Source organism: Crocodylus porosus, unplaced genomic scaffold, assembly GCF_001723895.1.
Source record: "Crocodylus porosus isolate Cpor-Errol unplaced genomic scaffold, CroPor_comp1, whole genome shotgun sequence".
Taxonomy (NCBI): domain Eukaryota; kingdom Metazoa; phylum Chordata; order Crocodylia; family Crocodylidae; genus Crocodylus; species Crocodylus porosus.
Window position 1 is genome coordinate 59,441,011 of NW_017728907.1, and position 18,517 is coordinate 59,459,527.

Sequence of the window (18,517 nt, forward strand, 5' to 3'; positions counted from 1 at the left end):
CACACCAGAGCACCACAAGTGCTCGTAAAGCTGTGCCAGGGGTCCTGCAATGACCTCAGCCATTCTTTGAGTCCCCTCAAATTCTGTGTTAAGCCAGCTGTGACTCAGAGTTACTTTCTTTCAAACTTTGTGAGGGATGTATGTCAAATTCAAGTGACAGGTAAGTTAGATCCTTGGGCACCAGCCCTATTACAGATAGTAGGTGCATCTGCACATATGTTTTACTGCAGAGTCGACTAATTAGCTCCACAGTAAACTGTCACCATCTACACATGTGTCCATATTAGGGTGCAGTAAATTATTAACTCCACAGTAGAATAGCATTGTCCGGGACAAGTACTATGCTATGGTGGAGTAATTTACGCTGCCTCAGCACATGTGTAGATGGTGACCAGGCCTGGCTGCGGCAGGAGGGTGCTATAATGCAGGGGCTGCTTGCTGGCTCGCTCTGCATTGTAACACCCTTATGCCTGAGTCAGCCCCTCTGCCATCCAGCTCTATCACTCAGAGCTTGACCCATCAAGCCTGCTGCCAGCCTACGGCTGCTCCACCCCAGCTTTAATTGCTGTGGTCCCAAACACGTGTATAGGCTGCATCTGGGAGCCACAGACTCTAGCGTGAATTGCACTGGAGTTTATTGCTGTGTGCTAACTGCACATGTAGATGCACCCAGTGACACGTACATTCTTTATGCCCAAAGAAGCCAAAAACTTGCACAGTATGGAGTTGGAAGAAGGGGAAGAAAAGTGTTGTTTCAGTAGGAGAAAGTAACCTTTTTTGTGTATTATAGGAGCATGGGCCCTCATCAGCCCAGGAGACAGGAAGGCTGGAAATAGCTCTCAGGCAGTCTAACTGAGTAAAAGAAACTCTAACTTGCATATCAGTTGTGCATTTCACCCAGCACATCGAGAAAAACGTTGACACATTTAAACGATCAGTCCACAAAACCAAACTTGACTCAACCACAAAACCAACTTGAGGTCTCTGTGAGCACACATGGCAATCATACCGTATGGGGAAAGGTTGAAAGAACTAAACATGTACTTAGTTTGGAAAAAAGGAAATTAAGGGAGATGATATCAGTTTTAAACTACTTGAAAGTCTGTCACAATGAAGATGAAGGAAAACCATTCACCCCTCTCGTAGAAACCAAATGTAGATGATATCCAAGGAAAAAATCCTAACTGCAAGAGCAGTGAGATAATGGAATAAGCTGCCTAGGGAATTTGCAGAAGCCCTTCAGAGGTGCTTGCTTGTCTGAGATACTTTAGGAAGAGCAATCCTGTATTTGTGCAGAGGATGGAACCATGACTCTCATGAAAGCTTGTTTCCATTCATCAAAGCAGATAATTTAAATATTCATGTTAGAAAGTACAGAACAAGAACTTTGCAGCGATGCAGCTCAAACACTGACAAAGATAAACCACTAGCAAACATTACAGCATTTGCAGGAAACTCACCTTTGAAACCAACGCTCTTTGTGTGGCGAAGCAGTGTTGGAGATAAAGTGCACTTTGATTACAAGCCATGCTGTGCAGCAGCACTTTCAGCACCCCACCAAGGATACTCTCTTTGGATTCAGTCACAGAAACAGTCTGCAGGCAAAATTAAACCAACTGTTTTATAAATAACATGGACCCAGGTGGGCAGAGCATGTAATAGTCCTGAACAACATGCAGCAGTTCAAATGCATGAGAAGCTATTTGACTAGTTTAGCTAAGGTTACAGAACTGTGCAGCTTTTTGAGCCAATTTGTCAGTTGATGGAAATCAGTATGATTCCACTTAAGTCAGCAGAGCGATGCAGATTTGAGCCAGCTGAGGCTCTGGCCCTAACAGGGCTATGCTTTATGGTTCTGCTGGAGGGAAAAAAGTTGGACTCATAATCAGACCGATACAGTACTTTAACTGTATCAACAAATACTTCCTGTACTCCAGGGGTGTCAGTTCTACACCCCCAGGCCGGATTCTAATTGCGGGTTTCCTCATGGGATAGATCCATCCTGCAAAGAGCTGCCCAGCCTGGATCTGCACCTGGTGGTGGTGGGGTGAACGGCACCAGGAGAGGGGTAACGTAGCCATCACTAGCACCAACACATGTGCCCATCAGGGCTTTGCAGCTCCTGCTCACTCCAGCCCCCCAGAGCCCCATGGACTGGATGAAACAGCTCTGTGGGCAGCATGTTGGACACCACTGTGTACTCCTACAGTGAAGAGGATGAGCACCCTTTGAAAAAGCTGGAGAAATGACAGCAATTTAACAAAGTGACTGCTTAGGGGAAGAATCTTTTATCTCAGAAGTCCCACACCTCCCTGCTCTGCCTTTCTGCTGCAGCAACAGAGTGTAAAGTCTTTGATAGTGCTTTTAAGGCCTGCCCTGAATAACAGGAGGGCCTTGCTTTAGAAAGCGAGGTGCCTGCCCCGCCAGAACGTGTTATTAGAACACCAGTGATATTTCCCAAGCATCCTTACCTGGACAACTATCTCTAAAGTATCCAAAATAATCAGATTAGCTTCAGTTGCAAGATTTCCATCAGTAAGTGCTTCATGTTCTATCTCTGCCCTCGATCTAACCAGAGGAAGGAAAATATTCAAATTACATTTTGTTTAAAAAAAAAAAAAAAAAATCAAGGCCCACACATTCTCACATCAAATGCAGTTGTTCATTATTGGGAAAAATGCTATTATAATTACATATAATTAGTAATGGTCAACCCCACAAGGATATTTAAATTCATTAACATATTTAAGAGTCGGGGTGAGGGGGAAGACTTGGTTTTTTAAGTATAAAAAAATTAACTGTGATAAAGCTTATTATTCTTGGGGTATGTAACAATATTTTTTCACTTCGTTACTTTACCAGTAATGCTGTAACAACAGATTAAGCATCAAAGTCCAGCTCACAGCCAGTTTACAGCACCATAAGGCATGCAACAAAAGAACTAAGCACATATGACTATGTTACAGAATATGAACACAAGGTGGTGCTACATGAGCATTTTTTGCGCTGTTGAGCCTTATAGCTAAGCACGTTCCAATGTAAAATACACAAGAGCTATATGTGGTATTTGTCCTTTTTCCATTACATTTGCCAGTGTAGGTTTTTAGTATCTGCCTTCAGGAGACAATCACACAATTTTGCTATTAAATGCAATGCACAGACTTTCCTGGCAAAGTTGATTATGATCCCAGACCTACTCGCACAAACTGTCCAGTGACTTTAATGGCACTGATCATCTTTAAGAAAATATGCTGGATCTGGCAAATATCCAGCAGCAATTTAAAGTGCCTGATTGTGTCTTGCTTTGTGTGGTTTGGCATAGGGGGTGCCACCTCTCACACTCCTATGCAGCGGAACGCTACAATGTGAATGGAAGGCCCAAGTGGCTGGACACACGTTCTGCCATTTCAAAGGGTGCCAGGACTCCTACTATCATTTTAGTTCCCTCTTGCCCCCAGAGGAAATTCTGGCTGACTCAGCTACAACCTTCTGTAGAGCTCCTGTTGCAACGTACCTCTTTCCCTCCCACATACCCTGCCTCCGGTGAAAGCTCCAAAGCATCCTGTATCTCTACAACATGCAAGCTCTTAATGCTATTCTAGTATCTATTGCATAAGAAAGGGCTGGGAGCTGTTACTTCAAATGGTGTACAGATTTCTTGGCTCTGAATAATATCCTTTTTTAATGAGCTATAAACTCCATTCTCTGATGTTAAAAGGTTAAATTCCACCTCTAGATGCAGTATGTGCCCATACCTTACTGCAAACAATTGGGAGTTGCATGCAGTTGACCTTGGCTCAGAATGAGCAAGAATAACTGGGGGATGTTCTAACACAAAATGAAATAATCTTAGCTACACCAGCAGTTCATTGCTGTTGAATGTGTACGTGAGGCTAGTAGCTGGGATAAAGTTCGGGGCATGGTGCTATCAGTGAGCTGATGACTCACTATTCCATGGGCCAGATGTGTATCTGGTGTATCCCTATTCTTTACTATGGAATTACACCAGGAAGGAATTTGATCCTACATCTCTCTTGCTCTGGGTCAGTATCGGTTGGTGACTCAGATTTCCCAATGTCTGGGTGGGACTGAAAAGAACTAAGCGGTTGGTAAGAGAAGACGTTATGTTCTGAAGCTGACAAAAACAACCAAGGGAGACGGTGGAAGGGGCAGTACCTCTTTCAGTTTCAGGAGGCCTGTACGTCCTTTTGTTACTGAGGTCTGTAACTTATTTTCCTCTAAGGTACCCAGCTGCTTTTGGATATCCAAACTGCAGCAGTACCTAGGAAAGCTTTTTTTCCCCATCTTCATGCTAGGTATATCTGGGGAATATAACACATAAAATCCCATCTAGTTACAACACTATATCCTTTCCTTTTAGGTAGGAATATGCAGAGCTCCAAGTCAATCATGCCACTGGATGACCACTTTGTAGTCCTTTGGACCCCAGCATTTACACATCACAGCTATCACATGGCTCACCTAATACAAGGGAATTTTACACCCATCTTCCACAGGCTGTACCTCCTAGACACTTCAGCATATAGTTAAAGATGCTGGTTTTGGTTTTGGGCATGAGAATTGGTAACCTAAGAACTTGCCTCTCTCTTTTTTACAAGGTAAGCAGACATTTTGGCATTGGCACATATTCAGTTATTTTGCTGTAATACAGAGGCATGATATACTATGTACACGTAATATTCACCCACTGGGTGATGTGTGCCTGTCAAGGTACATATATACATTTGCACATACACACACTCCATCCTGTTTCATTTCTCAGTTTGGTACACTTCTGTGAAATGCAACCAAAAACAACATGAGACTCTATCCTGAGGTTGCTACAGGTGTACTAAAACCAAAGAGCAAAAAGAGTGCATTCTGCTGGGCTGGAGAACAAAGTAGCGGAGATACCATGGAAAGAGAACTTTGCACCGTAATGTGCACCATTGATGGGATATCTGCAACATAGGGAAGGTGAGGAGAATCTGTTGGCCAAGGCCTTTGCATATGGATCCATGCAGAGCGCGAATCCACATGAACCAAAGCAACAGTGGAGGGAAGCGGAGTCCAGAAAATTAAGGATGCCAGCCCTTCCTTCCACCCGGGCTGCAACAACTCCATTTCCCAGCTCCTCCAGAGCTTCTCTAGGGCAGTGTTTCTCAACCTGTGAGTCGTGACCCAAAAAGTGGGTTGCAAGAATATATGAAAGGGTCGTGAACAAACTTTAAAAATGGATCAATACACTTTAAAAATGGATTCTCCTTTAAAGGAAAAAAATGTGGGAAATCATGGTTTTTCCCTAAGAGACTGCCAGAGTTCCAGCCCCATGCCCCATACACACTCCCCCTTGTCTCACACACTGAGGGGCAAGGGGCAGCTGGTCAGGAGTGAGAGGCATTGGGTCAGGACTGGCTATCAATGTTTACAAATGGGTCCTGGTACAAAAAAGGTTGAGAACTGCTGCTCTAGGGCTTTCCAAGGGTTAGGTCCAGTCTTTTTGCCAGGCCCTCAGAGCAGTGCTAAGGGAGAGCAGAAGCTTGTGGGTTGCAAATGGAAAACGTGCACAGCAAAGCTAAGACACAGGTCCTGAGCCTTCTAGCTCTAACCAAACGAGGAGAAGGAATGTTAAAAGGGAATGGGCAAAACAAGCGGAGGGGATCATTCCAACTAGTTACACACACACTAACTTTATCTGCCAAGCATCACAAACAGAGCTGTGATGATTGAGTATGCAAGATGTACAAAATGACTATTATAAAAGCAGCACACCAATACTACAGTACCTGGCTGGTTTGTGGCTTCTAAAAGCACAGCACATGTGGAAAAACAAAGTGATGGATTAGGACAGGAAAGGAAAGCAAGCTCTGAGAACTCCAGAATGCTTTCATGGAATAAAGGAAGTATGACATGAGATATATATGCTACCTGTGGATAAAGTTAATGGACCTTTTTTCTAAATTACAAGTCACTACAGGGTTCTAAGAAAATTTGTTTTCAGTCTTCTTAGGTCTCATTCTGAAATGCAGCGAAAGCAATGGAAAGTATTATATGAGATGCTGTGTCAAACAGCTGTAAATCTATCCCATCCAATAAGACTTGTCCCAGCTTAGGGCCCAATTCTGCTCATACTCGAGCCAAGTGGACTATTGTCACTGGCCTTCAATAGAAAGAGGATCACACCTGATTTCATAAAGCAACCAAGTCATTATTAATGTAGAAGGATAAGGTAGAGTTACTTGTCAAGTTTCTCTGTGTTTTGACGCCAGTGAGTCATATCCTTTCTCCATCTCAAATTCTCTTGGCTTCCGAATGCACTCCCAGATGGACTTCTTTCTGCCAGGCAACATTAAGATAACAATAATGGTAATTTGGTATTAATCTTTTCTGGGTAGTGAGCCAAGAATTGTTTGAAAGCACTGTATGATAAAACTCCATAAGGCACAGCATGATCAAACTCCATAAAGCACAAAGCTACAATATATATCTGGATAAAGTACTTTCTGTAGATCCTGAGACCCTAGCTCACAATTTGCAATGTGTTTATCCTCAGAACACTGCTGTGGATCTCACTGATATTTCACAGTTGGTGAGGTGTGGCACAGAGATTAAGGGTCAGATATGTAAATGTATTATTTAGGTGTCTAATTCCCAATGAAATCAATGATAATTAAATATCTAAATACCTTTAAGAATATGGGCCATAGTGACTAGTCCATACTTACACAACAAGCCTGTAGTAGAGATGGAGTAGTAAATTGAGCACAGTTCCCTTGAATTTTGCAACCCAATTCAGAAAGTAATTATGTTCCTCTCAACTGAGTGTTAATTCTAAAGTGAGATGACAATCTAATTACCGATAATGTGGACTATTTCACTGCTGATTATTGTAGGAGAAGTATCCATCTACCCTGGGACTAAACAGATTGTGTCCGTTTTTTCACACTGACCTTTGCATAAGACATCCTGGGTTTCATTATGTCTGCACGATTAGGCTAGGAATCCCCTGCTACAGGGGTGCAGGAATGAGACACATCTGTACAGGCACAGCTAGGTAACAGGTTAAGTGCCAGTAGAAGGTATGTACAAACATGTAGCTTAGTTTTACTGGGTTTTGCAGGATCAGTGATGGTTGTTGTACACATTCTCTGTGCAGCTCTTTACATGGAACTTTCAACTGTGATGGGTGTTATGAAATAGGGTGTTTTGGGCAGAAGACCAGAAGCCATAATCAAGCTTACTTACCTAGCTGCCCTCTGCTCCTTCTAACCATTTCTTGCCTGGCTCCTATACTTCCCAGAATAACTTCTTCCAGTTTGGCTCTCATGTCCTTCGACTTCTTAAAAGTCAAACTGTTCATTCTTTCAAACACTTTCTTGCCCTGCAAATTTCAAATCAGATATTGAGGGAAGAGACCACAGAAGGATTAACAGGGGGAAATCTTGTCCATGAAGTGCTGCAAGAGAAACTCCTCTACAGGGCCCAAAGGGCTGCTGCACCTCCTCCCTCTCTCTGGGAAACTCTCCTTGTTCCCAGCTTCACCATGGCACTGCTCCCTGCGGTAGCTGCTGGAGTAAAACCCATGGGAACCCAAATGAGTGGCAAGCAATGGGGGTTCCTCAGGATGTGGTCGGAAGTTAGACACACTTAGCTCTATGTACAGAGGCAGAATACCACATCACTACCAGGGTCCACAGCTTGAGCAAGGTTGTCTGGAAAAGCACCTGGCCCCCCAGGATTTTGAGGGTGGGAAGAAAACACTAAGAAACAGATAGAGGATGAAAGGGGTGTGCAGTGAGAAGCAGAACTCTGGAGTGTGGAAGGGAAGAGGATACTTTAACTGGCTGGTTGGGGGCTTGTCCAAGTCCTATTACATGCCTTTCAGGGAGCTTTAAAGGAACTGAGCAGTAGCGACATACCTTGTACTCAAAACAGGAAACACAGAGATAAAGCAAATCCAGCAAGCGATTGAGCTGCAGCACAGAGAGGTCTGTGAACCATTTCTGCAGGACACTCTCATCAGCATTCTTCAGGACCCACAAGAGACAGATCAAGAGGCTCCGGCTCGACTCTGCTGAGAAGGTGGAATGCTGCCGGCCAGTCTGAACAGACAGGAGCACTCACATTAGTCACACTGACTGATGCCCAGCACGCTTCAATGGGTCACTGAAAGTATTTGGTTCAAGTAACCATCCTGGGTTAATTCGTCATCATCAGCAGCCAGATGTGAGCAGGGTGGCATATTTTCTTAAATCAGAGCTGTCTAACTGGCAGGACCTGTGCTGCATGTAACCTGTGAGGGGTTAAGTTACAGGCCTTGGGCTCCTATTCACCTGCCACTCTCCCCATTGCCCTGCTTAAATCTCTCGATTCCCCCTTCCTCTTCTGGCTTATAAGTCTTTTCCCCATCTTAAGGGATGAGGTGTGGGGAAGCATTGCAGCATGGCACGGGGAGCTGAGGGCAAGGCCAAGGCCTTGGGGGTGCATGGGGCAGTGGCAGAGGCACATGTGCATGTGGGCTATGGGCTGGTGGCCCATGGCTCTGCTGATGCAACCCCTGCAGTGTTCAGTCTGCACTGGTGTGACCCACGGCTGCTTAGAAGTTGGATAAGCCCTGGCTTAAACTACAGTCAATAAATTATTGAATATTTTCTATTTCTCCTGACTAATATAACAGAATGAGAGGACCCAAATAATACAAATGGCAGTGAAATTGTACTGCAATGTATATGCAGTTAAATTCATTATGTAATGAGTGCCCTCCTGTAAATCCCTACTCAAGACCCACATCCACCTTGGTACCTTCAATAAACTTCAGGTTGGTTACTGAATGCCCAATCATTAAGAAAATTATCACAATAGGAAAAATACTTGGCCGGGTAACGTGATTTTCACCATTACTGGTGTTTTCACCTTAACCTCCATACCATGCTCTGCTGCTGGCTAATTGGGTACGGACAGAAGTAACTTTTAAAACTTTTCCAAAGGGTAGCATTTCAGCCACAGGGTAGGGGCTGCGGTGGCATGGGTACTAAATCATGTGGTTAAAGTCCAGAGTTTACAAGTTCAAGGCTACAGCAGAAATGCTTGCAGTGTGGCTCTGTCAGATTCCACCAAATCTGCAAATTCTGCTAAATACCATGTCATACAAAGACATGAAAAAAGGAAAGGAAAGTCATGGGGCACATATATAGCTCCTGTGGCGCCCCTGGCTGGAACACTCAAGAAGTGCCACAGCTGCAGCTCTCCAGCAAGGCTGCTACAGAAGACTACAGCAATCTGTGGCTCTGGTCCCCTTTCCCCCAGCAAAGAGGGGAGAAGACAGTGGAGGGCACCAGAGAGTAGAGGTAGGCAGGGATCTGGTAGTGACGGAGGGTGGGGGTGGCTCTACCACTCCCTTCCTCTCCTACTCTTTGTCTACCCTGCTTTCCCTCCTGCCCTTGTGGAGGGGGGACAAGAAAGAGCAGAGCACTGTGGGATTCTGGAAGACCCATGTGTACCCAGTGCACAAACAACAAGAAGAGATATTAGTTTGGAGCACTGTAGCTGCTTTTGGAACATCCTAACAGGCATGTCCATTTGTCCAGCTGGCCTTTTGAAATGCCTCATAAGGCATTTGAAATATTTTAATTGTTGCATGTGTCCATGCTCATTAATCCCTACCCCCTTTTGTCTTGTTCCTCACAGGAAGGACAATCTCTCACTTTGGGTGCACACAGCAAAACAGGGCCCCAACTCAAATGGCATCTCTGGCTTCCAGATATAAGGGAAACACTGTGCAATGCAGTGGTCCAGCCCAAGATCCATGCTCCACTAAAACTACATGTTTGCCTTAAATAATACTGAGGCTTTGCACGGGGGTGACTTTCAGCCACAGGGAACACACGACCAGGAGGACATTTTTATTGTGTTTTTTTCTGATACTGCTGAACACCTGGCTAAAGCTGACTATTCTGTTAGAATATTCAAGACAGGAATGACCGAGTGCAAACATTACCTACTTCCCAACTTCTCGCCCCACCTCCCTCCACAACTATATAGCACGCACAGATGCATGTTGACATCAGCCCCAGCTGCTCAGTGACCACCACTTATGGGCGTGCACACAAATTTCCCTGTTTATACAACCTGACAGGGAACAGTTTTGTACCGAGGATGTGAGTAGAAAACTGCTGGGCCGAGTAAGCTGGGGGATGGATGTCCCTGCAATGGCCATAGCCACCGTCTGACTTATCATGCTTCCACCCTCGCTTTCGTAATCGTCCACAGCAACACAGCTTGGCCTTCCTCGCTGGTTGTGAGTCTCTACCAAGAAACATGCACATCCAAGTTAATTACCACATTCCAAGGTGATTTCCCTCTCCCCTCATCTTGCTGCCTGGGAGGGGTATAGAAAAACCGTATCAGTGTGGTTCAGCAAGCAGTACAGGCTAGACAGATTTAAACAAAAAATACACAACATCAAAGCTCAATTTTCAAAAGGAACCTGGGCAACTTGAATGCTCAGGCACTTTTTGATTCAGTTACCCCAAGCCTTAGGTTGTGACTTTACCATACCATCAAATTTACAAGGCCTCATTGATGAAGGAAGGGTGCTAAATTCCATGCTATTCTCAATTCAGCTCCCTTGCCCTGGTATGAAATAGTTAAAGTCATTCTAAGAAACATCTTTACAGAACTTCTGAAATAGCAAACGTTGTCAGGTAATGTTTAAAAAAGTGGGGGACTCATTTTGTTTTGGTGGTGTTGGTCCTTTAACAGGTGTCACATGTCTGTCTGAATGGATGTAAGCAGATGCTGGTGACAGCTAGGAAATCCAAATAGGCATCTTAGGTTTTACAAATCTAAACAAAAATATGTGGGCCCACAACATTTGTGCATAGACAAATACTGAATTCACAAAGATAAAGGTAAACTCATATACGTAGTTAATTAACCTATTTGTGGAAAGAATGGACAGCTGCAGTTTTGATGCATGGAAATTCAGAGCCTATATTTTGCAGACACAGTTTAGGAATCAAATTTGAAAGTATGGCCTGAAATATCGTAACCTGAAAACTGCAGCACCCTCACCTCCTATCACCAGCACCACCACCCACAGTTTGGTTGTTCACTCCAAGAGGAATGTGTTAAAAAGCTGGGAGTAATTCAACATGCCCATAAAGCACAGTTCAAAAATACCTGTAAAATCATATAGCTGAGGCACGGTTTCCATGATCACGCCAATCAGAGGTAGATAGAGCATGGCTACCCGGGCCTTTACCTGTGGGTCAGAGTACCGTAGATCCGAATCGTGACTTGACAGTAAATTGTGTACCATATTGATGACCTTCTTATGCAATCCAAACAAACTGTTAAAAGAGAGTTGGGTCACAGGGATTAGTTAATATCATTAAAGCAAACAATACTTTGTAAGTAAATAGCTTTAAAAAATTCCTGGTTTTTATTTTTAACTTGACACACACATGTCATCACTCAGTATTTCTCAATCTGATTGATTTGGAAACTCGTCTGTATGACTTGCATGGTTCATTTTTATTTATTTTGTCATCTCTCCCCAAGCCCTCTCTCCTCAGGACACCTGATGCCTGAAAGCCTGTCCAACAGCTCTCCCAACTATACAATTGGTGGAATAAAAGATCTCACAAAAATCTTTTCCCGTTGAACATTTTCCTGGATGACGATAACACGATACCACAATGATAACAACAGTCCAACCCTACTAAGACTCTACAGACACCTGTACAAGCATGATCTTGACATTGCAAGGGAAAGAAACCTGTGGAAAGATGATTGTGTGTGTGTGTGCGCACGCACGCACGCACATGAGCATGCATGTGGTGTTAATTCCTATTTATTTCTAAGTCCTAACAAGCAGCTCAGGAGAAGTCTGTCCATATACAAGGTTTGAGCACGCCTACTTCTTCAATTCGAAAAGCTTCTATCCCAGTTCATTGGTCCTCTACTGAGTCATTCACCAATGACATAAAGATTAGCTGTTGATATCACTGTTACTTTTAACTAGCAAAATGCAAAGAAACAAGAAAAACTAAGGCAACAACACCTTCTGTCCGTCTTTACCACCCCTGGAGCCAAGATATTCTTCCATTTTGCAAGTCCACTTTTATCATGCTCACATCTTGACAAACATGTATTTTTGTCTTTATTTGGACCTCAGGAGAATTCTGCTCTAACAGTACTTGCTGGCCTGAGCATTCAGTAACATCTGTGGCCTCGGCGCAGAGGTAGAAATGGACAACCCCCCAAGAAAGCTTTGAAGTGGAGTCTTGGGTACTCTCTATAGCAACTGCCTCTCTAAACAATAAGCTTGGTACATCATTTGATCCATTGCATTACACAGGAAGTACAACCGTATGGAAATGCCATGCCTTTGCATAGCACAGGAAACAGGAGTTGAGCCTGAAATATTAAAGTGACTCCTGAATTTCAGGTATCATCCACTCTTCAACTATAACTCAGTGGTTAGTGGACCTGGTTACAAAAAGGGCAACATTTGTACATAAGCCTTGGACTAAGTTCAGAAAGATTATCGAGACATATTTAGCAATGTTACACCTTTTAACTAGTGGCCCTTACTGCAGCTCCAAAAGCAAGAGTTAAAGCTCAACTCCAGAGGTAGATGGAAAGTTTTCCCCAGGCAATCCAGCTGTAAACAAGTACCTGATCATTCAAGCTGGGGAGTCAAAGGTGGCTGGACATGAGGGCAACCCCAGTTCACCCTTGTGGGCCACTGGCTATTGAAAGTGGTGGGCCTTATTCTATCGCTCCCAAAGGGAACCCAAGCTCCTGGAGGATTTCAACCTCTTCTTGACACCTTTCCAAAGCATTTTAAACTACCTTGAAGAACATATGTATTCTAACTGGTTGCCTCAACTAACTCATGCCGATAATGTGTCACTGAGACCTAAACAAGAAAGGAGACATTTACATAGCTGGAATGGTATCAAATGTGGTTGAAGAAGTCTTTTGTTATAATTTTAAAGTAACTGCATTTATGTCTGGTTAGTATCAAAGAAAACAAGGGTTGGAAGGGACATCAGGAGGTCATCTAGTCCAACCCCCTGCTCAAAGCAGGACCATCCCCAACTAGATCATCCCAGTTAAGGCTTTGTCTAGCCACATTTTAAAAACCTCCGAAGATGGAGATTTCACAATCGTTCTGGGTAATTTCTTCCAGTTCTTTACTATCCTCCTAGTGAGAAGGTTTTTCCTAATATCTAAGCTAAACTTCCGTTGCTGCAACTTGAGCCCATTGCTCCTTGTTCTGTCATCAGCCACCACTGACAACAGTCCAGATCCATCCTCTTTGGAACAACCTTTCAGGTAGTTGAAGGCTGTTATTAAATTCCCTCTCAGTCTTCTCTTCTCCAGACTAATTCCCTCAGTCTCTCCTCATCAGCCCAGTTCCCTCAATCTCTCCTCGTAAGTCACATACCCCAGCCCTCTAACCATTTTTGCTGCCTTCCACTGGACTCTCTCCAATTTGTCCGCATCCTTTCTGTAGTGGGGGGCCCAAAACTGGACACAGTACTCCAGATGTGGCCTCACCAGTGCTGAACAGAGAGGGATAATCACTTCCCTTGATCTGCTGGTAATGCTCCTGCTAATGTAGTCCAGTGTGTCATTAGCTTTCTTCACAAGGGCATGTTCCCAGTCATTGCCGTGTCTCTTCTGCTGTCATCCTGAGATGCACTATAGGCTGCGATACAATGCACCCCAAGATGAGAACATTAGAGACACAGTAATGGCTGGAAACACATTTAGGAACAAATGTAAGTTGTACCAGATTGGGTGTGGTTGCTGAAATAGAGCCGTGAGCACAGACTTGTCCCTGCACTGATAAGCTGCTCATGGGTGCTGTGAATTTGAGTACACTACCAACAGAGCTATGCTAATTTATATCACCTGAAGATCTGGCCCCTTGTAGTAGACTGATTTTCTCCTCACTGGGTGCATTCACATGAGATGCTGCGTCACAGTAGCAAGGAGCTAGGGCAACATAGCTCATCACTACAGTAATGTAGCGCTGGTGGGCATTTACCGTGACACTGCTGCTACTGTTCAGTAGCAATGAGCATTTCTAATAAAGAGCCATGCTGATTTCCACACTGGTTCCCTATTCCGGTTGCAGCCTCTTTGGCTGATTCCAGAGACTTGCTTCTTGAATGAGATTCTCATATGTACATTGCTGGAAAGCAGCCAGCTCACGTGGATTGACTGTGGAAAGCTTCAATAGCTAATCCCACGTTAAGTAAACACATCCTTCTGCAAGGATGGGATGTTATTGGACCATACAGGCCCCCAAAAGGAAGATCATGTTCTTACATCTGTTTCTAGGGCCACTGGCAAACATTCAGTTAAAGGTGCAATGGGATCTGATGCATGATTCCCACAACTGTACTTCCTGCCATGCCACACACGCTAGGCAGGAGGTGCGATTGTAGGATCAAGCATCAGATGCCATGATGCCTTATTGCTGGAGCAGAGGGTGCCTGGGACCCTGATCAGGTGCCCCAGCCTGGCCTCACTTTCAATTAATGGTGTGACTAGAACCAGCCCCAAAGTTGCTGCACATATTTTGGTTATTAACTTTGTGGCTTATTCCTTGTTTTATCACACCATTAAGTGCATTCATGTGATGCCCAGTAATTATGATTAAATATCAACTAGTTAATCATGTCTTAAGTGTAACATGTGCCAAGGGCCTCTAGGATGCAAACATAATCAGCAAAGGATAAATATCTATTTTGAACCCTCCCATTACCTAGGTGGTGTTCTGCTGAGATCTTCCGAACGCATACAATCTTTTGCCAGTTGACTTTCCACAGAGCCAAAAACTACATGAGACTGTGGGTGTTTGCACCAGAAAGGCTCCTGAATGATGCTCCTGGAAACCAATCCAGGTATTATCTGCAGTGCCATGTCAGAGTGCACATTACAACACTGCTCAAATACACCCAAGTGAACTGAAGTAGGTATCTGAAGCAGCATTAAAAATATACACTGAATTCAAAGAGATGGCAAGACCAAGCCAGCATAAAAAACCTCCCAGTGGAAAACAAAGTAGAAAGGATATCAGTGAATATATTCCCTCTTCTTGTATGGTATAAAGTGCAAGTGAGGTACGTTACAAATAGGTATATAGAACTGGTGTCTGGGAGGGCCCCAGTGAGGGGGAAAGTCATCTTTACACTTTTTTGCCATCTTTCATTATCCCCTCTACCTAAGCAGTCGTCAGAAAGGTATGTATGGAAACATTCATTCTAAATAATACAAACTGCTTTCCATGACATGACAGAGGAAGAAGGAAGCAACAGCAGCACAACCACAGAAGGAAATATCTGAGACTGAGTCATCCATACTCCTATGGACAACAGCAATGGAATATATGTTATGAATTATTGAAGAGAGATCAAAACTCCCTATGAAAATGTAGGGAACATTGCTCAAAGGACCGTCCCAAGGACTGTACCTGTAATGGCATTAAGAAACTGTGTGAACTAAGACCAGCAGAGAAGCCACTGGTCACAGTCAAACTGGCCTGAGAAGTTCTTTCATGGGGCAGAGCAGCTGGACAAAAGCAGGAGACAGTGGTTAGGTACGTGTGTCACGCTTAGTGCTGAGAACACTGAAGGCCCTGTATCCGTGGGTGGAAGAGAGAGTGCAGGTGCCAAAATACATAAAAATAGTACAAGGAGAACAAGACCAGCCTCAGTTACAGAAAGAAACTGATTTCTGATTATTAGGTTGGACACAGTTATGTCTTAGCTTAGATTTGTGCAGGTGTTGTGCATAAGTGTAGTTCTGCTGTGGTTTTTAACATCTACTTCAAAGTAAAGATTCATTCTTGTTTCTAAACTAGACATTCTAGGGGGAAATATCCTCAGCCTATGCTGTCAGCTCCTCTTTCAGCAAACTGACCCATGAAGGGGGACCAATATCTGTTCATCTGAGTCCATGCTGCTAACACTGTAACATATACCTCAGCTAGGAAAGAACATAGCAGAACTTCAGACTATGGATGACTTACGTAAGTCCTCTCCTATTCCAAGCATTTTCACATGGTAAATATGGTCCTAAGTGATGAGAGCAGTTGAGTGGGCATCAGGATTACTGCACAGTATTCCCAGCTCTGCCAATTATTTGTTGCATAAGTTTGACAAAGCCACTTAAAAGCTATATTTTCATGACATTACTTATCTATTAATTACATACGTCATTTACAAGGGAACTGCAAGGCTTGGATGGCTGGCTGGCCGGCTGGCTGGAGCCCACTAGGCTAGCTTGGTGAAAGCACATGAGTTTCTCAGCCAATGTCACACAAGGGAGTAATGTGGCCAGCACACAAGGGAGGAATGTGGCCAGCATTACACCTGCCTGACTTTGACTCTCTGGGCCAGAACAGATCTTAAACTCATGTCTCCAAAGCTGTGGTAAGATACCCTAACCACTCTGGCAACACATCTCTCTGCAGCGAAGCTAAATTTATGTAACAGGAAGATCCTCATATAACGTGTGCTAACAACCCAAGCCCAGCATTATCAGATATTTTCTTCTGAGAATGACTTTCTTGCTACTGCTGTGAAAAGCTACATTCCTCCACTGCTCAAGAACAGGGTATGTAGCCAACTGAGAAGCACTGTTAAAGGGCTCCAATGGATATCTCAACTTCCACTTCTCAGCTAAGAACAAGTGATTTTAACCATGCATGGAGAATCACGGGGTAAAGAGGCAGAAATCTGGGCTAGGGGTAGGAAAGAAAGAAGAAGATTCTCAAGTTTCTTTGACTACTTCTTCACAGTGAACAATTCAGCCAGCTCTGACTGCAGCCTGGATCCATCTTTTGCTTAGAATTACAGTAACCGCTTGGGAAAAAGTTAAAAACTCACCCATCAGCTTCAGGATCCAAAATGACAGCCAGCTCTGTTAACACAAGGCCTGCCAAGTAATGCTGCTGGCGGAAAGGCACGGACAGTTCAAACATATTTGCAATCTTCTGGTCTTGGACATTTGTAGAGAATCCAGAACTCTATCAAAAAAAATTCAAGCTTTAGAACTTGTATAATGAGGCCACAGAAAGTTACAGCTTATGAAATACAGTAGCACCACTGTCCAGAAGTCAAGGTGATTTCTTGCAAATACCTGTTCTCTCTTTTTTTTTAATCCAGACAGGTCCACTTACGGTATATGCAACTTCATTAACTCAGACAATTAAGAGTAGATATATTTCAGGGGGGGCTTCTGCCTCTTAGAACTAGTCAACATAGTGCATGTCTACACATGCAATTAATGTGCACAAATATACTCTGGAGCTTATTGCTCCAGAGTTTTTTGCTCCCAGGTATGCTGTCTGAACATGCTGTGGGTCAGCCTTCCAGCCTGGGTTGGCTGTTCTGATTGGGCCCATGTGCTGTGGAGAGGCTGGCTGAGGCACAAGCCTGCTTCAGCGTGGGGGCTGTCTGCTGGCTAGCCCCTCACTGAAACACTCTGTGCTCCAGCCTGCCACAGCAACGTCTACACATGCTCTGCATGCATAAAAAAAACTACACAGCACGGCAGTACTTGTATTTAACTAGTATGTATCCTAAATGGGAGGAAAGAAGAAACAAGTCCAACAAGTACTGTATTTAACAAATACTACCTTGCTGCAGAATTTATTAGTTTCATGCACCCTAATAGGGATGCACAGGCAGATGCCAAGACATTTACTGCACAGTTAATTAGTCAACTGTGCAGTAAACATCTCGTGTAGACTCACCCACTGGGACTCTTAGGAAAATAAATTTTAGAACAAATAAGTTAAACTGCATTAAATTTTGGCGTGGATCGTCTCACTGAGAATTCAAATGGCCTGAACTCAGTATCAGCCTACATCTCTTTGGAACTAACCAATCCACTTCAAAGTTATACCTTCAGTTAACTGAGATTATCTTTCTCATGTAAATGAACCTTAGCTAAGTGCAAGCAATACATATGAAAACACCATTCTAATGAGCAAAAGTAGAGCAAAAGGAGTGCTACTGAACAAAGCAAGTGGCTTATGTAGTAAAGTCTCATTTCCTTTTTTCCTCATTTCTCTGTATTCCTGTTGCACAGGGTGGGTCAAGAAATTAATATGTGGATGTTACAAAGAGAAAATAAATCGTCTTATTTTTTAATGATCACAGAAGACCATCAGAAAACTAAATAAAAAACTCTTCTTTGTCTGAAGGCAAAAGGAATGGTTTTTAAAGTTTAGGGTTTCAGAAACATGCTTTAAGTGTTCATGTGTTTTGGGATGGGGTGATCTCTGAGGATCCAATCCTAAGAGTCACTGTTGTAATTCTAATGTTGATTTTTATATAATACAGTGACAAAAGTACTGCACTGAGTTCCTCCAAGACATTCCTACACCTCCTGCATGACCCTGGGATTAAGGCACAAGCCCTCCCCCACTCAACCCCCCTCCCCTGGCACATTTTGGGCAATAGAAGCCAGAATTATTCCCATTTGTGCT

General features: G+C 43.7%; 1 protein-coding gene across 8 annotated transcripts in view; it reads right to left on the reverse strand.

The window, feature by feature from the left end:
• The window catches only part of DOCK7 (dedicator of cytokinesis 7), a 150,914-nt gene that overhangs the window by 24,917 nt on the left and 107,480 nt on the right, over window positions 1–18,517 (reverse strand). For all 8 annotated transcript variants that reach the window (XM_019531555.1, XM_019531557.1, XM_019531556.1 and 5 more), the window contains 8 exons: window positions 16,911–17,050; window positions 11,182–11,351; window positions 10,151–10,305; window positions 7,920–8,102; window positions 7,246–7,381; window positions 6,240–6,336; window positions 2,472–2,568; window positions 1,461–1,595 (listed from right to left, as the gene is read on the reverse strand). In XM_019531555.1, the coding sequence (XP_019387100.1) occupies window positions 1,461–1,595; window positions 2,472–2,568; window positions 6,240–6,336; window positions 7,246–7,381; window positions 7,920–8,102; window positions 10,151–10,305; window positions 11,182–11,351; window positions 16,911–17,050 (1,113 nt within the window). The remainder of the gene's footprint in view (window positions 1–1,460; window positions 1,596–2,471; window positions 2,569–6,239; window positions 6,337–7,245; window positions 7,382–7,919; window positions 8,103–10,150; window positions 10,306–11,181; window positions 11,352–16,910; window positions 17,051–18,517) is intronic.